At 54.6% G+C, this 17,765-nt stretch overlaps 1 protein-coding gene and 2 long non-coding RNA genes across 3 annotated transcripts in view; 1 reads left to right on the top strand and 2 right to left on the bottom strand.

The window, feature by feature from the left end:
* Nucleotides 1–1,343: 1,343 nt before the first annotated feature.
* Nucleotides 1,344–17,765, bottom strand: part of TEX264 (testis expressed 264, ER-phagy receptor) — a 39,447-nt gene continuing 23,025 nt past the window's right edge. Inside the window, exons 5-6 of the mRNA XM_053953561.1 lie at nucleotides 9,098–9,269; nucleotides 1,344–2,189 (exon numbers count right to left, since the gene is read on the bottom strand). Coding sequence (XP_053809536.1) covers nucleotides 1,876–2,189; nucleotides 9,098–9,269 — 486 coding nt within the window. The 3' untranslated portion in view covers nucleotides 1,344–1,875. The remainder of the gene's footprint in view (nucleotides 2,190–9,097; nucleotides 9,270–17,765) is intronic.
* LOC128794008 (uncharacterized) lies at nucleotides 11,754–13,649 on the bottom strand. The gene is made up of 2 exons (XR_008432960.1): nucleotides 13,548–13,649; nucleotides 11,754–11,955 (listed from the first exon to the last, which is right to left on the bottom strand). It is a non-coding gene; the product is annotated as an uncharacterized LOC128794008 (long non-coding RNA).
* Nucleotides 14,293–17,195, top strand: LOC128794009 (uncharacterized). Its single transcript, XR_008432961.1, has 3 exons — nucleotides 14,293–14,380; nucleotides 14,675–16,712; nucleotides 16,944–17,195. It is a non-coding gene; the product is annotated as an uncharacterized LOC128794009 (long non-coding RNA).

Here is a 17,765-nt window from a genome sequence, read left to right as displayed (position 1 = left end):
TGTTGGACTCCCTTCCTCCCGGCAATCCTGGTTTGGGGAGGGATAACTCGGAACATCCATGGCAAGGTCCCCCCTGGAGTCCCACAGCAGCAGGACCCCAGACCCCACGGGCCCCTCTCCTTTCAGGACTGTTGGCACAGACAGAGTGGGACACTGGGGACAGGAGGGTGCCTGGGCTGAGGGACCTCACCACTGCAGGCCAGGGTGGACAGGGATGATGAGGATTGGAGGTGTGTTGTGCCAAGGGATGCTGGCACTGCCGTGGTCCCACCTCCCCCCCGCAGATGGGTCCTGGCTCCAGCCTCGGACACACCTCGGCACTGGCTGCAGCATCCCGGCTGCTGCTCCAGCGCTGACGAGAGCAGCAGAATGATGGCAAAGCCCCCCTGGTGCCCAGCTTCAGTGGGGTTAGGGGACAAGTACTGTAAGTATCCACTGCCTGGCTCCAATCCCCCGGGAGCCTCAGCCAAGCATAAATATTTCAGGGGGCTTGGCAGTTTTGTAATAACCAGCAACAAAGATAAACACCGGGAAGAGCAATATTTTTCCATGTGGGCTGGAGGAGTTTAATATTTTATCACTCAGAGCACAAAATATTTATGAACAATCTCATGTCAATCACTAGCTGAGGACTAATCATGACCTTTCCAAGCCAGAGAGGACACATTCCCACAATGCAGAGACAGTCAGACCTCCCCTGCCCTTGGCACCCCCACCCCAAGTCCTATTTTTGGGCTGCCACGTTTGACCACCAGGAAACAATCCCTGGGCTGCTGGAGGCACCAAGGTCACTCAGCAGGTGCTCTGGCACCTGGCATTGCCTCGTGGCACTATGGCCATGATGCCCAGGCTGCTCCCTTGTCCCAGACTGAGAGACAGGGAACTGGGACCACCACAGGCAGCCGTCCCTGCCTGCATTCCACAGCAGCAAGACAGACAGATGGGATGTCAGGAAGGCACAGTGCAGGCAGTCTGGTGTCCCCTGCCACAGGAGGAGGTCCAGCAGCAGTTTTATACCTGGCTTTATACTGGTTTTACTCGCCACAGGTTCCCAGGAAGAGTGGGGATGCCACCTCCTTCCAGCTCTGCCCAGCTCAGCACAGCAGCTGGGACCCTTCCCTCCCCACTTTCCCTGCAGCTTGCACAAGCTGGGGACAAACCCCATGCCCTGCTGGGTTGCCCAAGCAGGAAGAAAGCCTGAGCAGCAGGGATGCAGAGCCCCTGGGCAGCTCTTTGGCTCAGCTGAGGGCCGTGGGGGCAGCTCCCATCCACAGCCCACTCCCCACCATGGGACAGGATGGCAAAATTGGCCAAAGGACAAGTCAGCATGCACCAGCCACCAGTGAGGAAAAGCATCCACTTTATTACAGACCCCAAAGCGCCCGTGGCAGTGCCAGGAGGACCACATTTACACAGGATGTTTTATTGTTCAGCAAGGGGAAGAGAAGAGGGGAACAAACCCAACTGACCCAACTCACAGCTCTTTGGTGCTAGAAAACGTGGTGGTGCAGCAGAGAGAAGCTGTGGGTGAGAGGGGCACCAGCAGAGACGAGGGGGAACATCTCTGACATCCACCACCATCCCCCAGACACCTGCAAGGAAATCTGCCATGTGCCTGGACACACACACACGGCAAATGCATTTCGCTGTCCCCCCAGCTTGCACCTAACCCTGTGCCACCAAGCACCACAGAAATCCCCCCCCACCTACCAGCACCCCCAAAAACGGTCAAACAACCTTTCTGCAAAGAGGGAGAGCAGGTCCTGGGGGGAATCAGCGACCAAAATCTCTTGGCTGGAGAGGAAGGAGGTGGGAAAGGCAACTGGTTCCCAGTAACTCAGACCCTAGTGGGAGGTGAGGTAGCCAGATCTCTCTTCACTCCTCTCCTCTCTCAGCAGCAATGGGCTCCTTGGTCCACTTGTCTGTGACCTCCTGGTTGCCCGCGTAGCCCACATCAGGCGGCAGGCCCGGGGCTCCCTCCCCGTCCCCGGCAACCTCCAGGTCCAGCTCCTCAAAGGAGGAGCCGCTGGCTCCTGACTCGCTGTAGCTGTGCTCGCTGCGGTTGTCCGCCTCCTCCCGGCCACGGCTGGCTGGGAAGGGCAGCAGGATGGAGGTGGCCACCGAGGTGTCTCTGCTGTCAGTTGTGGCCTCCATGCTGATGGAGCTCGTCTCACTCATGGTGTCGACACCTGGGATGGAGAGAGAATGGGAAAGAGTGAATGCTGTGGGAAGGAGGCAATGGGGATGGGGGCCACAGCCTCTGAAGCCACCAGAAGCTTCTGAGATATCAGGCCACAGTGGAGACCAGCTCCTACCTCTTGTCACCTCCTATGCCTTTGAGATGTGACCAGGTCAAGAATGAGCTGAGCTCAAACTGCTCCCTGAAATCAGGAACCCCCAAGTCAGCACAAACAAGCACCAACTTCCAGCCATACCCTGACCTCCTTGCCACACCATGGCCCCACAGCTGCTCCCTGTGCACATAACAAGGACCTGCCAAGCCCTTCCTTAGGGAGAATACCTGTCTCTGGCATGGCACTAGGAATGAGACAAAGAGCAGGAAGGACACTGTGCTGTGAGGGTGATGTGGAGCTGCAGCATTGTTTAAGCACCCAAGGGGATGATGGCACAAGTGCAAATCCTCAGATGTTCTGCTGTCAGAAGCAGGTATGCACGTCCAGCCTCATGCCAGGGCATCCCAGTGCCTTCAGCACCTGACAGCCTGCTCCCACTCCCTCCATGACTCCCCCACAGCCAGCAGCTCTGGCAGCAGTGTGAAGACAGGCAGGGGAGCAACAGGCAGGTCTTGGGGTGCCAGAGGATACGGGGAGCCTTCCCAGCTCATTCTGTGCTTCTCCACATGACCTGGCTGCCAGCCACACCCCATCTCATGATCAGGCCCCCAGCAGCTGCCCCTGCCTGCCCAGGTGGACCCCTTGGCCCACCTCCTCCTCCCCAGATCCCTGCCTCATTAGCTCCATCGACAATACAATTAAGGAGTCGACAAGGAGAGGAATGTGTCAGATTGAGGCCGCAGCTCGGTGCTGTTGCCAGAGCAACCAGCCAGGAGACAAAACCCTCCTGTTAAACATTAATTATTGTTAATTATGACATCACAGATCCACGTGGTTAATTATGACATCACAGATCCACATTGTTAATTATGATATGTCTGCAAACACTGGGCAGGCTGTTTCATCACGGCCCTCCCTGCGCTATCTCCTCCCTGCCTGCCTTGTATCAGTGGGAAGTGAGTGCCAGGCTCTGTCACTTTCCAGCACCTCCATCCATGCTGGACTGAACACCCCTGCTGAGGATCATGCACCAGGAGGGAAACCAGGAGGAGCACCACTCAGCAGCAGCACTCACGGAGGACTGGGCTTGCCACCAGCAGGGCTGGGAAGTGGCAAATGGGAGCCTCTTTGCAGCCATCACCATCCTAGGTGGGAGAGGAGAGCCCTCTTCTCCACATTGTCTCCTGCTGGTGCAGCTCCATCCTCAGCTGCTGCCATGGGGCTGCCTTGGGTTTCCAAAGCATTTCCGGCCTCCTGCAGCTCCTGCAGCCAGGGTGCCCAAGGCTGGGCTGCTTGCTCTCCTGCAGTTGTGTGGCAGCCACTGATCTCCTGAAGGAGATTCACCAAGGAGGGAACTTTCCTTCCAAACATCCTTAAATCCTTTTTCTGTGCTGTTTTTCTTCCCGGCCTGGGCAGCTGCCAGCAGAACTGCTTGTAAATGGCAGTCCTCTGCCTCCTGAGCAGCATCATCCCACGGTCCTGCCGGCTGAGTGATGGCTGTTCCGAGAGGACCCAGCAGTGGTAGCAGGATGAGGGGTAGCCAGAAAAGATCCACAGACACAGTGCACCCACTGCTTCATCCCACCTGGATGGCATATTGGCTTCATCCTGGAAAGGAACCTGAACCTCCACCCTCTCACCTTGACAACCCTTTTGGCAGCTGGCACAAACCGAGCCCTCGGCCCCTCCCCAGGCAATGCCAGGTGACCCCTCCCATGGAAAGGAGGAAAAAAACCACTGCCCACTAACACACACCGCCTTTGCTGCAGCATCAGGGAGCACCTCGACATGGAAACTACATTTAGTCTAAGTTAAAAAGGATGTTCTGCACGCTGCAGCGAGGTGCTCGCTGAAGGGGACAGCAGCCACTGAGTGGGCAGCAGAAAGATGGGAGATGCTGTCCCACCTGACAGGACCCAGCAGGGCAGTGGGTCAGCAGGGAGCCTCTGGGAAGATCAAGAGCTGTGGAGGATGAAGGGGAGTGTGCAGACCCTGAGCCTTGAAGATAAATTAGGGTTTGCAAGGTCTTTAGTGGTGATCTGAAAAGAAGAAATAATCTGATTTGGCCAAACTGGTAGCCTGAAGTGACATGGATGCATTCCCACCATGGCTTCATGACAGATCATGTCATATGTGGCCATCTTGCATCCCAGGGGACAGGAGTGACACCAACCCCCCAAGCAGTGCCCTTCCTGCTCAGCACCTCTCCCCTGGCACTCCAGGGAACATTTTGGCTCAGAAGCTGTCATGTAACCCCATGACACAAAGCAAAGGAGCTCCTGAGGAGAGGAGCAGCAGCTCAGGAAGAAGAAGACAGAGATGAAGCTGACCTACACACTGCTCCAAGCCACCACCGTGGGAAAGCACTGTTGTCCTCATCTCATAGCCACCTTCCTCTCCCTCACTCCAAGGGCAACAATAAATCGAGTCCTGTTTCCCTTCAGCCAGGCACTTTGTCACTGCTCTGTCACTTCTGATCATGTTCGAGCAGCCTCAGCTGGCAAATTTGCCCATTTCAGCAGCCTCGCTCTCCTCTGCACAGGAAAAGGCTGGCTCTGGCATGGCCACTCAGCCTGGCCAGGATAAATGTCTGGGGTGGGCAGGGCAACAGAGCTGCTGCTGCCAGGGACCATTGGGGTCAGATCTGACATGGGAATGTGGCAGGAACACCCAGCTGTCCTACCAGGGAGGCCAGGAAGGCAGTGCAAGGGGCTCCGAGAGGGCAACCAAAGCCCTGTGGGAGGGCAAGCAGGGATTCAGCTCTCATCTCACAGGCACACACTTCCAGCAGCTGTTACACCCACTGGTCCATCCGTCCCCACACACCTTGTTTGGTCCTCCCATGACCCACTGCCCATTCCTTGCATCCACCTTCCCAAGGCTGGTCCTTACACCAGGCACCAGTCCAACACTCTGATCCAATGCCAGAGGGTGGGCACAGTAATGTCCCCACCTGCCTGTCAGCATGATCTCTGCTTTTCCCTCTGGCACATTGCAAGGTAGCAGCCATCCTCTGTTGAAACTTGCCCTTGACCTTGCTCCCTCAAGGATGGCATAGCCATCCCACTGCACCCTCACTCAGTAGGGACATGGGACCCAGGAGTTTGCATTTGGGAAACAGAGGCACAGCCTGGGGTGAAGCCATGATAGGGTGATGAGGAGTCCTCCAAAAGCCAGTGCCACCTAGGAAGAAGGGATATCAAGTAGCCAACTCCAAGAGGCCAGCCAGGGATGAGTGCAACAGGAACCACTCATCCCACACTGCCAACGAGACTGTGGGGAGCTGGCTCCCCAGACAGTTCAGCCCTGTGCCATACCAGGTATTGACATTCCCAAATCCAGAATGAGGGCAGGCTCTCCTCCTGCACCACCCCTGTGCAACACTGATGCCTGAGCAGTGCTCCACTCCTGGTGCTCCTGGACCCTTTCCTTCCCTTCATTCCATTAAATATCCATCACCTCTAAATACAGCATGCTGCCAGGGGCACAGCTCGTCCATGACTGCTGAAACTTGCACACAAGCCACCAGGGGAGGGACTGGAGCCCTTCCCAGGATGTAGAGGCAGGTAGGAACAGGCAGGGCTCTTTGAAGGATGAAAGCAAGCAAGGATGAGGCAGAACACACCAAGAAAGTTGCTCCTCTGTGGCACTGGAGCTCAGCGTGTGATGCCATCAGTTGTACCTGAATGCCGTGGGACAGACTGTGCCCCAGGAAAATGAGCACCTGAGATTCTGGGCAGAGCCACATGCTCGGGAACCATCTGTGGTCATGCCAGCAGCCCGTGTGGAAAGGCTGTTTTTGTTTGCTTTCACCTTCCACGCGCAGCAGCGGGGTCACGCTGCAGAGCGCTGCTGGGAGGGAGCCGGCAGCGAGGACCCGCCGAGCCAAAGCCCCAGAAAACAATTAAGTACAAAACAACTGATGGTGATTGACACTGGCCCCCTGGAGACCCATCAGCCGCCTTCCTAAAATGCTTCCTGTCTTTCCAATGACCCTGACCATAGCGAAGAAGGGATGGAATTGGTGCAGAAGCAGCCACAGGCCGTGGCCCCTTCCTTGTGTGTTGAGTGTGTCTGTCCTCAGCAGAGCTGCCAGCACTCTGCTCTGTGCAGAGCAGCAGCAGAAAGCAGAGACTCTGGACCATGACCCACAGCCTTTGTGGCCACTGGCTTTGCTTGTAGCCACAGGCACACAACACCTCACAGGGTGAGCTCAGGAGCAAGGACAGCAGATGACAGCCTAAATGGAGAGACTGGTCCAAGGTCAGGAGGCTCAAGAAAACAAATCCAAGCTCTTCTTACACTTTTCAAGTCACTTGGTATCATCTGGCACCAGCCACAATGGCAGGTGAGGAGAAATGGAAACACCTTCCACTTGGAACTTCCCAAGTCTTTAATTCAAAGAAAGCATAATCCAGCTGCTGGTGGGGAGTTTCTTGAGCTGTGACTGACCAGTGGTGTGCTCACACAGAGCGTTACTCTACATGATGTCCATGCTGAAATCACATTCAATGCCCTTATCTCAGTGTTTTGGGAGGGGGAAAGAGGAGGCTTCTTCTGCTGCCCCATCAGGACAGACAGCCCAAAGCTTCTGCGCACAGAGCAGCCTCAGCTGCCTTTGGGAGAGGAAATGGGGCTCAGAACCTTCCCAGTCTCCACTTATCCATTGAGGCAACTGGGTATTAAAGCCCTACACCTGGATTTGTGCAGCTCAGGCACAGCCAGAGGAGCTGACAGCCACCATCAGGGACTGCCACCTGCCCCCACTGTCCCAGGAGCACTTTCTGAGCCTCCAGCAGAGTAGAATCACTTGAAACATCTACTCAAACCTGAGAAGGATCAAGAAATAGCCCAAATACAAGCACCTGGGGTTGAGCAGAGATCATGCTGACAGGTAGATGGGGACATTACTGTGCCCACCATCCAGCTGGCAGAGGAAAGCTTGAAAACTGTCATAGACATCCTGGGATCACATGGATGTCATAGACATCCATGAGATCTTGCTGGGTCATCAAGATCTCATGTCCATCATTCATGTGAAGGGGCTGTGACTAACTGGAGCTTGCTTCTAGAGGGACTGCCCAGGGAAGAAGGATAAAAAGGATGGAAAAGAGGTTTCTCTTTCTCCAACTCAGAGGTGGTTGCACAGATCCCAACATAAAATCGTTGGGAAGGGAGAACCAGTCTCATTCCATAAGGTGTAACCTTCACGGGACCACCAAAGCCCTCAGGCAGGAGCTGCACAAGCCACCCATAGGCTTGCTACATCCTCAGCCAGAGCAAGGATGTGACACCCCATCAGATGTGGTTCTGCCACAGTGCCCAGCAGTGACAATCACAGTGCAACATCCAAGCCCAACTCACAGGGCCAACCTCACAGTTATTATTATTTTAAGTTGGTTTTGTGCAGACTCAGCAGATGGCACTGCATCAGATTGCACTGACAAAAGTTCATGCCTGGAAGGAAAGGGGTGGGGGGGGAGCTGGCCCAGAGCTGCTGCTGGAGACCCCAGCCCAGAGTGAGAAAGTCCAATGTCATTTGCCTTCTAAAACTGGGAAGACCTTCCTACCCTTCTTCCAGCAGGGCAGAGGACTCCCCCACCATGGGCATGCTGGCAGTGGCACCCCAGGGAAAGCACCAAGACAGCCAGGGCACAGGGCAGTGGCTGCTCCGAGCACCCCTGGCAGTACTGTGGGATCGTGCACTCCCTGAGCAGGGCAGACAGGAGCACAGGCAGCTATGAAAGCACCACTCTCAAGCTGCTTTTGCTCCCATGGGTCCTACCACCCCTCTCCAAAACCAAGGGAGAAGGACTGTAGGAAGCTGTCAGAGCAAGTGGGCTTTGGGGTACCTCTGGCCAAGGGGGCTGGTGCCCCAACACAAAGCAGACAAAGAGGAGAAGAGCCAAGTGAGCACCGTGCTAACACAGGCCCTGGAAGTGCTGAGAAACAGCTCCAATTAGACTCCTCATTGCAAGGCTAAATGGACAGAGCTCCCAAAAAGCAATTCCCAGGCTTGCTTTTATGCGATTAAGAATTAAAGCGACCCAAACCTGAAGATGAGCTCAAGCAAATGACCCAACTGCCCGCGAGGCGAGCACAGCCCTCATGGTTTTTTCATGCCCATTACACAAGCGTGGGCGACCCGTGGGGCAGGGGGAGGTGGCTGCCCCTGCCAGCAGCCGGCTCGGATGTGCTGTCCAGTGCCTGGGAATGCTTGGATAGCCAGCTCCTACATGTCTCAGGCACGGGAGCATGTGGGCTGCTGAAGGCAACTAGCATTTTGGGTTACTATAGCACTGCTGTTCTGCGCCTACAGCCATTGTGGTCCCTTCCTGTGTGAATACATCCAGGCTCCAACAAATCTTGCTGAGCAGATGCTCTCAGGCAACTCCACCACGAGCTACAGCAACCTGGTATTTAAGCTCTTTGCAATCCCAATATGTAACAGATGAAGATGAGATCAAGGAAGATGTATATGACAAAGAGAAAAACAAGCCCAGCTGCAACTAAAAGCTGTGAGATCCAGCTCTGCACTGACAACAGTGGGCCAGTGGCTTAACCCAAAACTGCAAGGGTTCCTGGGTGGTCCTTGAGGCATGCCATGGTATCTCAGGGGATGTCATCTCAGATCCTTGGGGATCAGCACAGGGTGAGGGGAAGAGGTGTGCTGAGACTTGGTGGTTGGTTACCAGGTGGGCACAGGTCAGTCCCTCTCTGCTCAGGCAGCAGGACTGGGAATACCAGGACTCCACCTCTGTGAGGGTGATTGAAGATGGAGCCTGTGCACAAGCCAGGGATACCTGTGATGTCTGTCTGGGCGTCCTCGGCCACAGCTGCAGCAGCCCTGCTCTTCCTCTCCAGCTCTTTCATTTCAGGCACGTAGAAGTCCCCTTGGCGGGCAAGGGGACACACGAAGTAGATGCGGTCCTGCTTGTAGATCTCGATCCGGGGGTGGGCACACAGCTTCCTCTCCTGGAAAACACAAAGTAGCCATGGGCAGGGATGTGCCCTCGCCCCCCACCCCAGCAGCTCCCCCACCACACTGACCTGTCAGCCCGGCCAGGTCAGCCTGGTCCTCTTTGACCACAGGCGTGGAGGCCTAGTGAGGAGCAGAGGGTGCCATCCCAAAACCATGGTGCTGCTTTCCCTACCACACCAGCCCCAGGTATCAGGGCAGGCAGGTTTGGCCCAGAAGGTAAGCAGCCAGCTGGGCTCCAGGAGGAGATGCTGAAGACCCCCAGCTCACTTGGTTTTGATGTGCTTATTTTGGTCTGGAGCGAGGGGTTTTGGGGAGCCAGGCAGCTGCTTCACACAGACCTGCCAGATCTCCAGTTCCTGCTGGCAGCCCCACAAACAGCACAGCCCCATGAGCAGGCACAGCACTTCTCTGCTAATTAATATAATCCAGAGCCAACAGCTCAAGCAGCTCCTTTAAGAACAGCAAGGGCAGGGGGAGTGGAAGATGAATCCCTGGCATTTCAGACAAGTCCCTCTCCTCCTTTTCCTCACCCCACCTCCCCCTGGCAGTGCTCTTCAAGACCTCAGACCCCCAGGCTGTCAGGGACCCATGACAGGGGCATGTCCCCCGGGCCGTGCAGCCCGTGCTGAGCTGGGGCTGTGGGGACTCCTGGGGTGCCGAGGCCGGGCTGAGGAGCAGCTGGACCCCTCTTGCCACCCCCTCCTCGCCCGCCCGCCCGCCAGCTGCTCGCTGGCAGAGGGGGCGGCTGATTACAAGCCGGGTGAGAAAGGAGAGTGTCTCTTCAGCGGGTTTTCTGTTTCTTTCTTTCCCCTTTTCAAATCACTGACAGCTTTTATTTAACCCTGCAACCACCTTGATTATCATCCTCCTCCTCCTCCTCCTCCTCCTCCCTGCCCCAGCTATTCTCTTCCTCCCTCTTGGCCTGATTATCTTCTTCTTCCCTGACCCAGTGATTTTCCTCCCTGCCTCAACTATTCTCCTCTGTCATGGCCTGCTGGTGTGGCTTGTTTGCACATCCTCCAGCAGGGTCCACATCCCTCTGGGGCTCTCTGTTGCCAGAGCTGGCCCCACACCAAGAATGAGCTCTATGGACACATCAATCATGACCTTACAAAAGCCTGACTCCCTTTAGCCCTGGGGGTGGACCAATGTGATTTAAGAATCATTTATTTCCCAGATTAATGCTGGCACCAGGCAGGATCCACAACAGACATGAGCCAGCACTGACCCTCTCCCCTGCTGGCAGTTGTACTACCTGAAGAGCCACCTCCACGCTGCCAGGATGCTGCACAAGAAATACAGGCAGAAATCCCACATGAGCAGTTTTTGGGTCCATTTTCCTGGGAAAGCCTGCAGAATCTGGCAATGCAGAGGCCCAGTTTACCCAGAAACACCTCAGTGGCAGAAACATGACCCCAACAGAAGCTTCATCTGTCCCATCCCAATGCCTTCCAGCCTGAATTTCAGCAGTCCCTCCTCCAGCTGAGGAGGAACCACATTTCCTATCCCAGTGCTGCAGGGACATGCAGGGACGCAGGCGGGCTTCCAAGGCACTTGGAGTTTGGACTTCCCACTTGCAAGCAGGTGAAACACTGGGGCCTGCAGATCAAAACTGCATTAAATAAAAACAAGCTGGGTTGTTTTTAGCAGCAGAGCAGAGGCGGCTCATATCACTCCTGCTTTTTCAGCAACAACACAGACAAGAGCCCTCCCCGCCACTCTGCCCCTTGCTCTACCAACCACAAGCCCATCCACCAACCTCCAGCTCAGCTCCTTATTTTAGGTTACTGCAACACACACCAGACATAGGTATCTCCAGGATTTGCAGGGATTTTTGGACAAATCCAGCTGGCCCTCCACCACTTCATGCAGATGAGGACAACTCAAAGGATCTTCGAGCAAAGAGATCCTCATTAACTTCATGTGAAGTCTCCAACCAGTCTAAATCCTCAGGGCTCCAGTCTGGCCTACAAGACATCCCAAGATGACTTTCCAAAGCCCCTCCTAAAGTTCCGAAAGAGTAGATCTGGGACATACCCTCTCCCTACAATCTACTCTAGGCTGCTACAACTTACAATTACACAGACACAGAAGTGGCACCCCCAAAACACAGACAACACCCCCTCTGCCCATACAAAATGAGGGAATCTTGGCTTTTAAAGGAATAGAAATGCACACCTGAATGAAGAGCAGGACTGGCTCTTGAGCCAAATGCTGCTTCACACTCAAGATTATCCTATAAGAGAGACAAGGATGTTCCACCCTGCCAGGAGCAGCTCTGTGTCCCCAAAGCCAGAAGAGCCCAGGGGTCCAGCCCAAAGCCCATGGCTGGGGACCAGGTCAGTGGGACCATGCTGAAGTGGCTGGACACTCACTGTCAATACCCATGCCTGCCTCATTAAGGACAGCTACAACACCTGATTTCTTCCCAGTTCATGCGGGGGTTTTCCCAAAATGAAATTAAGGGAAACCAAAGCCTGGGTGTGCTAGTTTATTTCTGTACAAATTAAGCTGGAAACCAGGTTAGTGAGCTGGCCTCTGCTTCTACGCTTCTTCCCAGAGAACCCAGCCTCTGGCAGGGCTGCTGCAGAGCTCAGCACTGGCAGGTGGGCTCAGGAAAGGACAATGTCCCCAAGAAGGAGCAGGGAGGTTGCAGTTGGGAATGCTGTCTTGACCTGCCTGTAACAAAGGGATGAGGCTGCATAAAGACTTGAGAAATGGGCAGAGGCAGTGAGGTGGGGAGCCATGACAATGGAAATGGATAAGGGGATCTTCTAAAGGGGCTGGGAGATCAGCCTTGTGATCATACCAAAGGAGATTAGGAAGCAGGCAGAGGCCAGGCAAGAATACTGCAGCAAAGTGCAAAAGAGGCTGGTGACACAGTGAGTTTGGGATTATCCCCATGGAGAGAAACACTGCAATGAAAAGAAACAACCCAGAGAGACTGGAGAGCAGAGTCCAAAGGCAAAGGTGTGGGAAGAGAGCGAATTAGCAAAGGCTCAACAACATGGCAAAACAACAGAAAGGCTCAACAGGCAGTATTGCACTGCCACTGAGAAGGGAGCCCCTGGCTGGCTGTGCTACCAAGCCAACAGATGGAGCAGCAATGGGAACGTGGAGTTTGCAAGGTAGAGCCCTCCAGTCAAATCCAATGCAGTCTCACACGGGTGGAGGAGCTCAGCAAGAGGTGAACAGTGGGACACTGTGAGTGTCAGGCTGCTGGCTGTGACAACAGGACCAGTAAGTGGGACAGGAAAGAGGACTTGTCCCTTTGCAAGGTCATGCAGTGCCACCTCCCTCCTCAGACTCCACCAGGAGCTCTCCCTTCCTATGGCCAGCAAAGACAGAGGCAGCAGCGCAGCATTCAGGGCTGATTTCTATCCAGGACCCTCCTCTGGGCACCTGAAACAGGGGATTCATTGCACATAATCCATACAGCCCATCTACACACACAAGTGCATCCAGAGTCCACAAGTTCAGTTCTGACAGAACAGCAGCTCCAGCATACTCCTGCCACATCAGACCCACTGCTTCCCATGAAGCCAACTCCTTCTCAGCCCATCTGAGGAACGTGGTGGGATGCTTCTCACCACCTTCTCGGGAGCAAGGCGTTACATAAGGGAAGACTCTTGCACTCCTCTTTCCCAGATGGAACAGCATCTCACCCAGTCTTTAACCTCGGGTTCCATATCACCTCCCACCATGTACTGACTGTAGGATTTCCTCCAGGTCACTCTCATCCTGCTAGGAATGGAGCACCCCTAGCCTCATGCATCAGAAAGGATTATGCAATGACCAGCATTTTGGGAGACCTTCTCCAGCAGCAGGAGGTGCCAGCTATTCATCAGCACAAATCTTCCTCCCCCTACTTGTCCATAAGGTCACAATGTCTGCTCATGATCTGCTTGGGCACAGCCTCCCAGGAGGAAGATGCCCCCACTTTCCTGGGTGAGTACAAGGGCAGTCCCAGGGCTACAGAGGACATGACAAGCTATCCAAGACATGACCTGCAGTCATTAAAATCCCAGCAGAATTGTGCAAAGGCAGAAGTAGGTGGCAGGGTGCTCATGTCACACCATGGCCCTCGGCACCTGCTGGGAAGCAGAAGATGAGCTGGGGCATTGCGGGGACTGTCTTTGTCACTCTGCCAGGTTCAACTGCTCAGGAATTCAAATGTCACCAACTGGATTTGCTTCATCTCCCACTGCTGCAAGAATTCATCTTGTTAGGAGACCACATAGGAGCCTTGTAGATGTTCTCTGGATCCTCACCATGCTGGCAATCAGGATCCAGCTGAACCCAGAACACTTCTAGTGTTGCCAGGAAGGCAGTGGGGAGGCAGCTGCTGTCCTCACCCTACATCACGCCACAAGCTCCCTGTCACCCTTGACTCCTTACTGTGACCTCCTGGAATGACATACAAGGTGATGGTTATGTCACACCAGCCCGCTGAGTCCCTGTTTCAGGACTGATGCTGTAGGAGCAGAGCTGGAGGCTGAGCTGTTCGTGCTGCCCAGCAGCTCCTGGTTCCACTGCAGAGATGCCCACTTCATGCTCCAGCCACCTGTGTGCCATAGGAACACTGCCATTGCTTGTGCCTGTCACCCATCCCTGCCAGAGCACCTTCTGCCTGCAACACGTGAAAAACGTGCCTGTTGAACCCCAGCCAGGACTGGAAAAACCACGGGGAGCAAGCAGCAGATACAAACCCTCTTCTCCCTTAGGGAAACCAGGCAGCCTCCAGTTGCTCTCCTGGCCACCTGCCCAGAGCCACTGGGAAAGCCAATAGTGCAGGGTCCAGCCTAAGCATCGACAGCTCTCTGCACAGAGCCAGTCAAGAGAACAACTTCCCAGAGGGGCCAATGGACATGTGGCCAGGAGGGCCAGACTCAAGGAGAAGCTATGAGTTGTTCACAGGGATTGTCTAAACTTCATTTTGGCACAGTGTGCCTGGAACTGCTGCTCACCCTTGTTCTCATTGTGACACGATGTGCTGCTGCCATTGCAGGGAAGCAGAAGGGCACACTGAGCTGGTTCCATCCACATCCTACTGCAACACTGGAGCAACACCAACCACATGAGGAGTTTTTCCATAGGCAGTTGGGTCAGTCCCTTCTGTTTATTATGCTGCCACATGTAAAGAAGGAATAGATGGAGGGTGCAAACACACAGGGGGCTTGTGACCATCGTTGGGGATTGCTGCCTGTTGGGGGGGCTCACCAGCATCCTCCCAACCAGCCACAAGCCTCACTGCCACAAGCCCCCCCTTGCCTGTGCTGCTCTGGGCAGTGCCAGCAAGTCAGCTGGCAGCTGGGAGAGTGTGGGGAGACCCCTGGGTGACCCACCAGCCCTGTCCTCACATGCCAGACAATACAACTCCCCCACACCTTCCTTACAGCTGGAGGCACCCATCCTCTCCATCTCTCAATGATGGAGTCGGACACTTCAGTCCCAGGGATTTTAAAGGAACAACAAAACTGCGTGGAGCTGAACGGCCCTAAATCAGTTGCTAAAATTAAAAGCTGAAACTGAGCCACCAGCTAGGACTGGGGGGAGCGTGCTGTGTGCCACATCCTCCTCGCTTCCTCACACGCTCCATGCTCGGTGTGTCATCCCTGCTTATCTTAGAACACGGGTGCTAGGTAGTCCTGAGAGGCTTTGCAATTCATTTGCACAGCACTCAGAGCCCTTTGGTCTTCTCCCTGTTCAGTCAGGAGACTGATTCCTTGCTGGGCCATTCCTCTGTCCCAAGCCCAGACTGGGAATGTCCCTGTTTCCATTCCTCTTTGCTCAGACAGCAGCTTGAGGTTAGATACTGCTCCAAGTCACCCATCTGAGCTGATGAAAGCAAAAAAATAGAGGCACCCCTTCTCCTGGGGTGAAGTGTCTCCTGGGCTGTACTATAAGTGGCATGGATGACAGCCTGAGGGGGATGTTTCCCCTCAGTTCTTCTCTTGTTACATCCCACCTGGAATAATGCCTCCAGCTCTGGGGCCCCTATGAGACAGCCACAGACATGCCAGGGCAGGTCCAGAGGAGGCCACAGAAACAGTCCAAGGGTTGGAATAACTCTGCTATGGAGACAGGCTGAGAGAGTTATGGTTGCTCAGCCTGGAGAGGAGAAGCCTTTGAGGAGCTATAAAGTGTGCTTGTAAGAGATGTAGATTTTTTACCAGGGCCTGTAGAGACAGGGCAAGGGGCAGTGGGTTTAAAGCAAAAGCTATCAGTTTAGACTGGACATAAAATGCCTTGTGATGAAGGTTATTAGGCACTGGAACAGGCTGCCCAGAGAAGCTGTGGATGTCCTATCCCTGGACATAGCCAGGTGCTCAAGGTCAGGCTGGATGGAGCTTTAAGCAATCTGCCCTAGTGAAAGACATCCCTGCCCACAGCAGGGGGGCTGGATTGGATGACCTTTAAATGTCCCTTCAAACCCAACCCAGATTCTGGTCCTCTCTGCTGAGCCACAGCCTAACAATGGGAGACAGGGATGAAGCCTGGGTGCTTAGGGCTGTTCAATGAAGGGCAGCCAGAGGCTGAGGAAAAGCCATCAGCCCAAGAGATGGCTGGGCAGAAGGAAAGACAAATTGCTGGAGGGAGAGGCAGGCAGACATGGCTAACACCAGTAATACCTCAAACATCAAGGAAACCCCAACATCTCAGCTTGCAGCTCCAGCAGGGTACACATGGGGCCGGGCAGGCCCTGCCTCCCAGGGCGACAGCAGCCAGAGCCAGCTCCAGCACACGGCACAGCCAGCACCAGCGCCACTGCCAAGGGCTGCGGAACAGCTGCTGCTTCCCAGCCTGGAGAAACTCACACTTCAGAGGTGGTGAGACTGCTCCCACGCACGTGCACTTTACTTTCAAATCCTCTGGGCTGTGAGGTGTTTCAGAAACAGAAGGTGATATTATTGCAATCAAGAAAAGGCCATTTCCATCAGCCAGCAGGAAAAACAAGTGCCACCACTAGCACTATGGCAGCGGAAAACAATGTCTTGCCAAAGGATAACAAATCCTCCAGGTAGCAGAATACAGAGCCTGGCAATTAGCACCTCCCACACCATCAGCATCCTTGCTTGCCCTCAGCACGTTTCCCCCTTCCCTCCAGGCCCCCCATCCTGCCTGCAACTAGGACACACCGCCCTGCTGACGTGGCAGTGCCATGGCTCCAGGACAGGCAGGAGAATACCAGCCCCCAAGATCCTGTCCGCAGCAGTGAGAGGCAGTGGGAGTGCATTTGGACTGTGGGAGCCGTGCAACATCGGGCTTGATAGCTTGGGAGAGTTTTTCATTTTCACCTCAGTGAAGGCAGCCCGCCATGCAATTTACACCTTGCCCGCCCGCGCTTCCCAGGGCCGAACCACCCAGCTGCTCCCATGGCTCCTCCAGGGCGGGAACTGCAGAGTGGCAGCTGCCAGGCACAGACAAACTGAGAGGTAAAGGAACGAGCCCGGGGAAGTTGGTGGGTTCAGGAGATCCCAACACCCTAAGAGGGCTGGCAGGGACCAGGCACAGGCTTCCAGGTCATGGCTGGCTGTTACTGTGAGAGTCATAAACACTTTTCTCCTCCCTGGGATGGAAATTCCATCCTGTTCTCCAGTAAAAGGGAATAAGCTCCAGCCCTACCTCGCTAGAGGCCCTGACACACTCTGGACCTTCTCTTCCAGCACCCACTTGAGCTGCAAGAGAAATCCTGCAGCACACAAAGGAGCATCCATCATCTTCAGAGACGAGCCAGGTAGCAAGTCCCAGCGAGATAAAGCCTCTCAGAAAGTAGCCACGGGCAGTCAGAGCCCCCAGCGTGGGGTTAGGACAAGCCTTGGACAAAAATGCCATCCCAGACATGTTCAGGTGCATTAGTCCATGTGCTTCCAGGGATAGATCATACTGCCCCCAACTACGGGAATGTCACCTGCAGAATAAAGAGCAGATGGTGCAAACTAACGCAATTCATGCAGCTTGGGTCCCCCCTGGTGTTATGGTTAGTTGTTAGAAATTAGTCCTGGAGCAGAGAGTTGCAGAAGTAAAGGAAACTTTTGCATTAAAAAAGATTAGTTTTCTTAAAGACTCAGTGCTTTCCACTTTCCCAAGTTCTGCCTTGCTCCTGTACCCACAATGGATAAAATGCCAGCTGGGGAGATGGTACTCACCAGCTTCCCAGAGCTCCATAATAATGTTCTCACACTCTTCCTCCTACCCGACCCCACTACCTCCTATTTTCTTCTCCTCCTTCCCCATCACAGCCACACACAAGCTTCCTGAAGGGGACTTTGATTTTAACCATTCTGAAAGCTCAAGCACTGGATTTCCATCATAAAATAAGGAATCTGTGTAAATCCACATAATCTCTCCTCTCCTGAGGAACCAGTCCTGGGTTCCTGTGCCAGTTCCTAGGAACTCCATCACTACAGGAGCACACGGGTCAACAGCTGCACACGAAAGGAGGAGGTTGAGACTGTGGGAGAGGAGGACCACAGCTGGAGAAGGCT

The sequence above is a fragment of the Vidua chalybeata genome, chromosome 12 (assembly GCF_026979565.1).
Source record: "Vidua chalybeata isolate OUT-0048 chromosome 12, bVidCha1 merged haplotype, whole genome shotgun sequence".
Classification (NCBI taxonomy): Eukaryota; Metazoa; Chordata; class Aves; order Passeriformes; family Viduidae; genus Vidua; species Vidua chalybeata.
This window is presented reverse-complemented; position numbering and strand designations above follow the sequence as displayed.